The following is a 10361-nucleotide window of genomic DNA, read 5'->3' as shown; positions in this document are numbered from 1 at the left end:
TCCCTATTTTCCAAATCCACAAAATTTTACTAATTCTCAAAATCCAAATTTTCAATATCAATTTTCAAATTCTCAAAACTCTCAATTTTCATTTTCATATCCTCAAAATTCTCCATATCAATTTCCATTTCCTCCATTTTCAAATCCACAATTTGAAACTCAACAAACACCGATCAATATCCAAAATTCTCCGGAAGCGCAAGTACCGGCTTTTGGTCACGAAAATATTATTGATCTAAATGATGATTGCGAAGAAATTGAAGATTTACGAGAAATTACCGGTCAGTGGAAGTGGGTTGAAGATAAACTCTTAATAAGTGCATGGTTGAATGTGTCAATTGATCCACTAATCGGTACGGATCAAAAAGCCGAAGCATTTTGGGATTGAATTCATCAATATTGTGAAGAAGATAATCCCGGTGTCATTAAAAGAGGAGTTGTGGCAATGAAAAAAAGGTGGCAAAGAATAAATGAAGGTGCTAAAAAATTTGGTGCGTGTTATGACGAGGCTCAGCGAAAAATCGGGAGCGGTTCAAACTTGGACAAAATAATTGAGAAAGCTCATCAAGAGCATTTAACTAATTACAAGAAGAAGTCTAACTTTGAGCTTCATCGGCGTGAGCTTCGTCGACATCCCAAGTGGAGAGCTCCTCCAACTAGTGCAACTTCTAAAAGAACTAAATTAAGTAGTTCTGGAGCTTACTCATCAGAAGGAAATAACGATACACCAACATCTGATGAATTTGAACCGGTTCGTCCTAAAGGTACAAAAGCTGCAACTAAAAGGAAAGGAAAAGGGAAGGCCGCGGCTGCAGAAGTTGATGAATGGGAATCTTTACGACTTAATCACGAAAGAAAAATGGACATAATGGATAGATTAAATGAAATTCGGCAAAGGGAGCTTGAGGCGATGCAATCTGAGATGGATTTACAGGTCATTATGGCAGATACTACTAAAATGAATGATACTCAGCGGAAGGCTCATGCAAAGTTGCTTGAGAAAATCATAGCAAGAAACTAGAATTTGTGTTTTCTTGTTTGTTTGTATTTGTTTGTAAACTAGCCGTTGGAAGCTAGTATTTGTTTGTATTTGTTTGTAAGCTAGCCGTTGGAAACTAGTATTTGTTTTTATTTATTTGTAAGCTATCCGTTGGAATATATTCGTTTTTTACTTTCTATATAAACAAGATGTATCAATTCTTTCAATTCACATCAAAATGAATCAAACACCTACACCAGAAAGCTTCACTAAAGAATTCATTGAAGAATTCATTGAAGAGTTTTGTGATGACACTGAAGACAATCGTCGAGTCGAGCTCTTTCATAAAATATATGGACAGAGTTCAACATCTACGCCTCGAAAGTGTATTTACAGAGATCGTGAAGCAGGTCATCAACGTCTGGAGAATGATTATTTTTCACCTAATCCAGTATATCCAGAAAATATATTCCGACGAAGATTCCGTATAGGAAGACATGTCTTTCTTCGTATTGTGGATGCTGTTTCAAATTTTGATCCATACTTCCAACAAAGAATTGATGCAGTGGGAAGAAAAGGTTTATCATCCTTACAAAAATGCACTGCGGCAATGCGTATGTTGTCATACGGTGTATCTGCTGACGCTGTTGATGACTATGTTCGTATTGGAGAGAGTACAGCGGTTGAATGCTTGAAAAAATTTGTCTCCAATATAATTACAATATTTGAGGGTGAATACTTACGAAAGCCGAACTCAAATGATGTGCAACGCCTATTACAGATGGGTGAGGCTCGTGGTTTTCCTGGTATGATGGGAAGTATTGATTGCATGCACTAGCAATGGAAAAATTATCCAAAAGCATGGAAGGGAATGTTCATGAGTGGTCACAAAGGAGTTGCAACAATTATATTGGAAGCAGTTGCTTCATCTAATTTATGGATATGGCATGCATTTGTTGGAGTTGCTGGATCAAATAATGACATCAATGTTTTAGATCGGTCACCAGTATTTGATGATTTACTACAAGGTCGTGCTCCAGAGGTAAATTTCACAATCAATGGAAACAATTATAATATAGGATATTACTTAACAGATGGAATATATCCTGAATGGTCAACATTCGTTAAAACAATACCACGTCCACAAAGTGAGAAAAGGAAATTATTTTCAAAATATCAAGAAAGCCAACGAAAAGACGTTGAACGAGCGTTTGGTGTGTTACAGTCCTGCTTCGCAATTGTACGTGGTCCGACACATTTTTGGGATAGAGCAGATCTTGGCAGAATCATGAGAGCGTGCATCATAATGCATAATATGATTGTTGAAGACGAGAGAGACACATATGCCACTCAATTTGGTCCACTACCAACTTATGATGATGCAAAAAATGGCTTACCAGAACCAAATTTAGGTGAAGAACATTTTATCCCGTATGAAACATATGTTCAAAACAGTATGCAGATGCGTGATAAACGGATACACCGTCAGCTACAAAATGACTTGGTTGAGCATATTTTCCAGTTTCATAACAATCGTTAATTTATTTTATATTGTAATGCTTAAATTCAATGTTTTCTCGTGTGATGTTTTTTATTTAATGTTTTAAATAATATGGTGCATTTTAATTACGTGATTTTTTATTTAGTAATATTTTTAGAATTTTAATCACTTCATTTTGATTATTATAGATTTAAATCTGTTTTAAAAATTCAAAGTAAAATCATTTTATTAACAAATAGAATAAATAACGTTAATTTATGTTGTCAAAATTTTACACAGCTGAAGCTTACTATGAAGAGTATGTACAAGATATTAAACAAATATATTGAAAACTGGGAAGTGGGTCGCATGATGCTTTGGCCACTTTGTTTTCTATCCCACTTTTGCTTAGGTGGAATGTGGGTGGGGTCAAAAAGATAAGAAAACGACCCTCAACGTTGTGGGTGCTCTAACTTTCATAAAAAAAAATGGGTTCTTCTCAAGGGCACACAATAGTCAGACCGATAAATTAATACTTCACTAATTACTAGTAATTTCTACTCCTCATGTACAACCGGATTCTTTACGTACTTTTTCGTCGTAATTGACACATATTTTAAGACTATTATAAAATATAATTTTAGAATTTTTTTAAAAATATTTTTCTCTGTATAAATATTTAAACATTATATTCTTATTTAAAGAAAAAAATTAAAATTATTTAGATAACCAGACTTTACGGGAGTCTTAAAATGCGCGTCGATCCCTCGTCCACCAATGTAAAGAATACAGCGGGACAAAGGGAGTATTAATACTCCTGTTTTTTAATATATGACGTTTGACTTTTTGGCAACAGACGTTTGACCCCGTGGTTAAAATATTTGTTTTCAAAAAATTCTTTTTATGAATAAAAGTTTTGATCTCATATTTTTATTCAAAAAAAAAATTTCTTACTGCAGACAAATTGCAAATTAAAGTATACTTGTGATACATGTATACTTAGATAATACAAACAAATTGTACTGCAAGTGGATGTGGATGAACTGAAACAATGAAATTAAATTACTGTGCTTTCAATCAAAGTTTCTTGATCACTTTCAATTCAAAATTTGAATGGTCATTTCCTCTCTTTTTCTATATAGGTAATATTATATTATATAATTTGAATGTCATTTTCAAGTATTCAATTTCTAATTCTCTATTACTTCTTAACTGTTTTGTTCTTTGTTCTTCTATTTAATTTTCGCTTTTGAAATTTTTTATTATTTGTATCTGATTTCAAATATTTCTCTCTTTGTTCATCAGATTTTTGATATAATATCACAAAGAATTCCAGTCAATGAAGGTATGATATTATATTTAAAGACTTTGTTTATACATAAGTTGTATTTTTGACATTTATTTGAATATTTTTATTGTTATTCTAATGATTGTAATGTGTTGTGTTTCGATTGTTTGATAAAAATTCTGCAAGAACTTGGAGAGAATGAATTGATAAATGAGGTATGATAATTTGTAAAACTTCTGCAAAAATTTTTTATGCATTATTTTGTTTATTATTGAATCTTGAGTAACTTAATTCATCACTTATATTTTGGTTTTATTTTTATAAGCATGAACTTATATTTTGGTTAATATTGGGTAATAATGTAGTTTTTTAAGTTAACAACTTTGAAACTATCGGATATGAGACCTTTGCAATTAAGAAATATACATCATTTTTTAAGATAAATCTTTGACAACCTTCATTTGGAAAAGGGACATGGTTTCTAAAATTATCTTTTATGTTTTGTACAGGAGGGGAAGGGAGGGGTTTATAATTAAAATTACATATAAGTCCTTTAGGATATATGTAAGTGTTAAGAAGGTGTAAGGTCATTTTTGTCAATAAAATTTCTCCCCTCCAAAAAACCCCAAATCGGGAGGAAACAAAATAAGACCCAAAAGGGATTTTGGGCCCCTTCATTTCCCTCCCCTCTCCTTTAAAAATATGAACCAAACACATTTTTTATTGTAGGAACCCTCCCCTCCCCTCATTTTTCTTCCAACCAAATAGGGGCTTAGGTGATGTTTCGAACTATTGAATTATTGGACTGATTTTCAAACCATGACTATATCTTTCCCTTATTTACTTTGCATTTATCAATCCACGGGAATTAGCCATCAGGATGTGATAGGCCATATCAATATATATCTTAAATCCTGGATCCTTTTTTCACACAATGACACCTACTACCCCTCATATTTTCTATTGTAAAAAGGGCAAGGTGGTACTTTCCTTCCACCAGTGATGTAATAATGATGTCAGTATTATGTCACAAATCATAAATAATTCAGTATTCACAGCTGTATACCATTAACTCTCTTCTCCATTTTCAAACTTCTTCCGTAAGTTTATCAATTCAAATTTGTTCTCTATTATTCTATTGCATATTCAATTAGATTTTTTCATCATAAACAATTCATCGTGTTTATTCAATCATCTTCAATAACAATCATTTCTGATTTGCTCCTTATTGCAGATTTGTGGTCCTTCATTTTTTTTCAATAATAAATTTCAAATTTATTTTAACACCCAGCTTTTGTATACGATTTGGGTTTCACATACATCATTGGAGTCAAAGTTTGTATCTACGGAGAAGGATATGGTTGGTGTACTGAAGAGTTTCCTCTATTTTTCTGTATAACATGTGAGATTAATATTGTATATGTTATTTGTTTAGGATAAGGAGAATTGTAATGCTAGGCATGTGAATTGTAGTGGGAACATGCAATCTCAGGTGTTGCAAGCATATGGTATGTCCATTTATGATTTGGGCATTTGTACATCTACTATCTTTAGTATAATGTAATCATTAGAGGTTGTTGTTATTGTGTTCAGATAGTTACAATGATATTTTGCCGCGAAAAAGGGGCCGACCTAGAAAAGTGTTAGAACCAGCAAGTGAAGATGTGTTGTTGAAGGAAAATCGTTGTGAGTATTTGGGATATTGTTTGTTTAATAAAGTTTATGACTTATGTTGTATGCTGATTGTTCTTTCTTTTTCATATTTAGGTACATCTGATCTTGCAGTGGTATGTCTTCATGTTACCATATATTTTGCAGTGGTATGTCTTCATATTATTACATGTTTGCATTCAATGTGTTGCAGAATCAATACAATGATGTCCATGGAGATATACCACGAAAAAGGGGAAGATCAAGAAAAGATATTACTGTAGAAAATATTGCAGGTAGACACGAGTTTACATAATTGCGAGGGCTTGATGATATTTTCAGTTATGTATGTTTTTATCAAGATTTTTGATTTATCTCACATGATGTTAGAAATTGTTTTACTTAAATATACGTAGGTGTCAAAGATTTACAGTTCACAAGAAAGCATGGTAGACCTAAAAAATATGATGATTTTGTTCCACTTGAATTAGTTGATCCACAAACACCTGGAAGACCAAGAAAATATTCAATTGACTCTTCAAATACTCCTCAATCTATTGTAAAAAATTATAGTGGCAATGGAAGTAATTCAGGTGAATTTCTTACTATATGTAATATACAAGGTAGAATATTCATAATGATATATGTAGTGATGTCCTTAGTATTATGATGCGTGTGTAATCTTAATAAAATTTTGTATTGTAGGTGCTCATTTCAACAGTTTTTACCATACTCCATTATTGGATATTACGAATGTACAAGGTAAAGGAAATATGTACACTTAAGAATTTTGATTTCAAATTTTGTACGCATGATTAGATTGTTGATTGTTGAGATTTTGTACTTATGATGAGATTGTTGATTGTGCCGCTATATTTTTTATTTATCTCTGAGTAGGGAAATGTCCTCCAAAACAAAACCGCGGAAGGCCACTGAAATATGTTGAACACTCTGTTGTTTCAGCTGATTCCATAATTTTAAATCCCACAAACCAGAAGAATAAATCAAAGAGTGAAAAGGGAATGTATAATGCCAGTCCTCGTGATCTGAATGTAGAATTTCAGAGATCTACTCCATGTGAAGGTATTGTAATTACCTCCGAAACCAGAAATTTAACTTTATGTGTAAAAATAATAAATTGAATGAAATTATTTTATATTTGTGCAGATTATGGAGGAAGTTCAAAGCAAACGGATGTAGTTGATGACTGGAACCAGCGTAATTGTGATGACTATGAAAATTTTGGTAATATTTAAGTACCTATGTGTTATACATTTTTTATGAAATGTTATCTAAATGTTTATGATGTTGTATATGCAGATGAAATGCAGAATAATAATTTTTGGGACTGTGACATCGAAGATGACTTTGATAGTGCTGAATTATTTTATGAATTTCCTGAATGTGATGGTACTGAGGAAGATCATCAACCGAGTAATCTAAGTCATTATGGTGCGGATGCTATTGACCTAAAAAGTTTGCCACTATGCCCTGAATACAATAGTCTTGGTCCTCCCACGATAAAATGTAAATTTTGCAATGCACTGATGTGGAATGAGGAGCGTGTAAACAAGAGAAATGTTAATGCGGATCCTTTATTTTCTATTTGTTGTTGCAAAGGACAAGTTACACTTCCAAAGATACAACCAACGCCGGAGTACTTACATGAATTGTACCATGATCCAGTACGAGGTCCTAAATTTTTGCAAAATATCCGTGCATACAACTCCATGGTATGTATGACTTCTAATGGTGCCCATATTGATCATTCAGTCAATAAATTAAAGGGACCATGGGTTTATAGAATTCTTGGACTGCACTACCATCAGTATGGTACTTTGATGCCTAATGATTCAAGAACTCCAAAGTTTTGTCAGCTTTATGTTTTTGACACACAGAATGAAATAGAGAATCGACTCAAAGTTGTTGGTCAGGTGAATGGGAATTCTATTGATCGAGATGTATTGCAGGGAATTCTTAACATGCTTGATGAAGTTAATCCTCTGGTTAAAAAGTTTCGTATGGCTCGAGATCGGTTTGAAGAAGATAAAATTGTTGATTTGAAGATATTCATGAAGGTTCACCGTTCTGAAAGTGGACGTGAAAATAGTATGAGTAATGGTGATGAAGTTGCTACATTGATAGTTGGTGATCCCACTTATACGTGTGGAAAGCGTGACATTCTAATACATAATAAAGTACTTGGTTTGGAGCAAATAAGTGATTTGCATCCTTTAATGATGTCATTACAGTATCCTTTGTTATTCCCGCGTGGCGAAGATGGGTTCCATGAAAAGATTAAATATTCCAATCAGAATAAAGTTGAAGGAAAGAAACGAGAGTATATGTCTATTAAAGAATTCTACTCATACCAGTTTCAGGTTAGGCCAGATGAAGGTAAATATTGATTTCAACCCTTTTGACCATAAATATGAATTTTGTTTATCAAATGTTGTTTGAAAACATAAATTAATGTTAAAATTTGCAGGCCAAACATTGAGGTATGGAGGGAGATTATTCCAACAATTTGTTGTTGATGTTTTCTCTTCTATTGAACATTCTAGACTTATTTGGTTATCCCTCAATCAAGATAAGTTGAGAAGTGAACTTTATCATAATCTACGTGACATTGTCTCAAAAGATGATTTGGTTGCACCATCTTCTGTTGGTAAAGGATATGTTCTTCCTTCTTCTTTCATTGGTTCAGCGTGATACATGCAACAATATTTTATGGACTCTCTAGCTATATGTCGTGAAATTGGTTATCCTGCTATTTTTTTGACAATGACGTGTAACTCACAGTGGGTTGAGATTCAAGAAATGTTAAAACATGTTCCTTCAAAACAACCCCAAGACAATCCTGATTTGTTGGCTAGAGTTTTCAAGTTGAAACTTGATCAGCTATATGATGATATTAAAAACAAAAATTGCTTTGGAAAATGTATTTCAGGTATGTTTTGTTTAATTTAGTGAGTGCGGTTGATTACTATTCTATTTTCTCTCATTTATTTTTTTTGCAAATCTGTAGTGATGTATGTTGTAGAATATCAGAAAAGAGGCCTCCCACATGCTCATATATTGGTATGGCTTGAAAAGAAATCATTGTCTTTTCTCCATTTCATATTATTTTTTCATAATATTGCAATGATATAATTTTACTATTTTCAATCACTATATGTAGATCATAATGAATTTAAATTTTTATTTTAATTTAAATATTCTGGGACATTTTAGTAGATCATTATGTGTTATTTTTTGTTATTTTTGAAAAAAGTGTTATTTTGTTCAACATAAGATTAAATGTATACAAAATCTATAATTTCACACCAAAAAATTACAATTTTACCTTTCATTCATTTAAATTACTACAATAATATTGTATAATATTTTGTTTTACAAATATATTATTCTTTCTATAATATTGAAATTATATAATTTTACTATTTTCAATCACTATATGTAGATCATAGTGAATTTAATTTATATTTTAATTTAAATTTTCACGGACATTTTATTAATATCATTACAATAATAACCAGTTTATGTAAATTAATCAATAAATGTTTAAAATATAACTTGAAACTTTATGAGTAACATATATTTCGTTGTACAATTGTTTTTTTGGAATTCATATATTTAATCGCAAATATATTTTAATTTAAATATTTTAGACATTTTATTAATTTAATTACAATAATAACCAATTTATGTAACTTGATTAAGAAATATTTAAAAAATTTATTTTTTACTTCCCAATAATTAAAATTATGACAATGTAACTTGAAATTGAACATTTTATGAGTAACATATGTTAAGTTGTAAAAAATAATTACTTTTCATAAAACTATAATCATATAATTTCCCTTATATGATTTTATTATTTGAAATCACTATATGTACATGATAACAAAACTTAATATAAATAGGAATTTAAATATTTTTGAAAAAATTGTTATTTTTTGAACGTAAGATGAAATGTATACAAAATCTATAATTGAGCAACCAAAAATTTAGAATTAACTTTCATTCTATTAAATTACTACAATAATATTGCTTAATATTTATTTTATAAATGAATTATTCTTCCCTAATATTGCAATTATATAATTTTATTATTTTCAATCAGTACATGTAGATCATAATTAATTTAAATTTAAATTTTAATTTAAATATTCTGGGGCATTTTAGTTGATCATAATGAAATTAATTGTATATGTGAATATTTAAAGTTTAATATGGAAATTCATTAATAACTGTTAAAGATATTTAATTTAACTTATATGCAAAAAAATTAGTACAATGTAATTTGAAAATATATATTTCCCGAGGAGCATATATTTTGTTTTATCAATAAATTATTATATTCATAATAAGGAAATTATATGATTTTACTAATTGAAATCGCTATATGTACATGATAACGAAACTAAATTTAAATATTTTTTAAAAATGTGTTATTTTGTTCAACATAAGATGAAATATATACAAAATCTATAATTTTGCAATCAAAAATTTAGAATTTTACCTTCAATTCAGTTAAATTACTACAATAATATTGTTCAAAATATGATTTTTATGTTTTATTATTTAGGTTTGATAAAATCTCAAAATTATTTATATAATTATAAATTAATATTTAAAATATGTAAATCCAAAAATAAAAATAGTATAGAGTGAACATGGTGTAGATATGTTAAATATAGTTTTTATGTTTTACAAACATAGTTTTTACATAGCAAATTCATTTTCCTTAAAATTGTGTCTTGACAATCTTAATTTAATAAATAAACAATTCTTCTAAGTTACTAGATAAACATTAATCCAAAATAATAAATAGAACAGGGTTTGGTTAAACCAATGTCATACAATAGCAACAGAATTTCTAAAACAGAACTACTCATAAAACATGACCAAGTAGCAACATCAAACATCTTCCTTCTTGATTATTGTCACATCAAACTCGT

The 10361-nt window shown here is 30.2% G+C and overlaps 2 protein-coding genes and 1 pseudogene across 2 annotated transcripts; all 3 read left to right on the top strand.

The window, feature by feature from the left end:
* Nucleotides 1-445: 445 nt before the first annotated feature.
* LOC141690477 (uncharacterized) lies at nt 446-1021 on the top strand. Its single transcript, XM_074495272.1, has one exon. It carries the CDS (start codon nt 446-448, stop codon nt 1019-1021), a length of 576 nt encoding a protein of 191 aa, XP_074351373.1.
* A 196-nt stretch (nt 1022-1217) lies between these two features.
* Nucleotides 1218-6182, top strand: LOC141690476 (uncharacterized; annotated as a pseudogene).
* Nucleotides 6183-6659: 477 nt separating this feature from the next.
* Nucleotides 6660-8109, top strand: LOC141690475 (uncharacterized). Its single transcript, XM_074495271.1, has 2 exons — nt 6660-7794; nt 7886-8109. The coding sequence occupies exons 1-2, from the start codon at nt 6660-6662 to the stop codon at nt 8107-8109; spliced, it is 1359 nt and encodes a 452-aa protein (XP_074351372.1).
* The last annotated feature ends 2252 nt before the right edge of the window (nt 8110-10361 follow it).

Source organism: Apium graveolens, chromosome 10 (genome assembly GCF_009905375.1).
Source record: "Apium graveolens cultivar Ventura chromosome 10, ASM990537v1, whole genome shotgun sequence".
Classification (NCBI taxonomy): domain Eukaryota; kingdom Viridiplantae; phylum Streptophyta; class Magnoliopsida; order Apiales; family Apiaceae; genus Apium; species Apium graveolens.
Note: the sequence above shows the minus strand (reverse complement) of the source record. Positions and strands in the feature narration are given on the sequence as shown.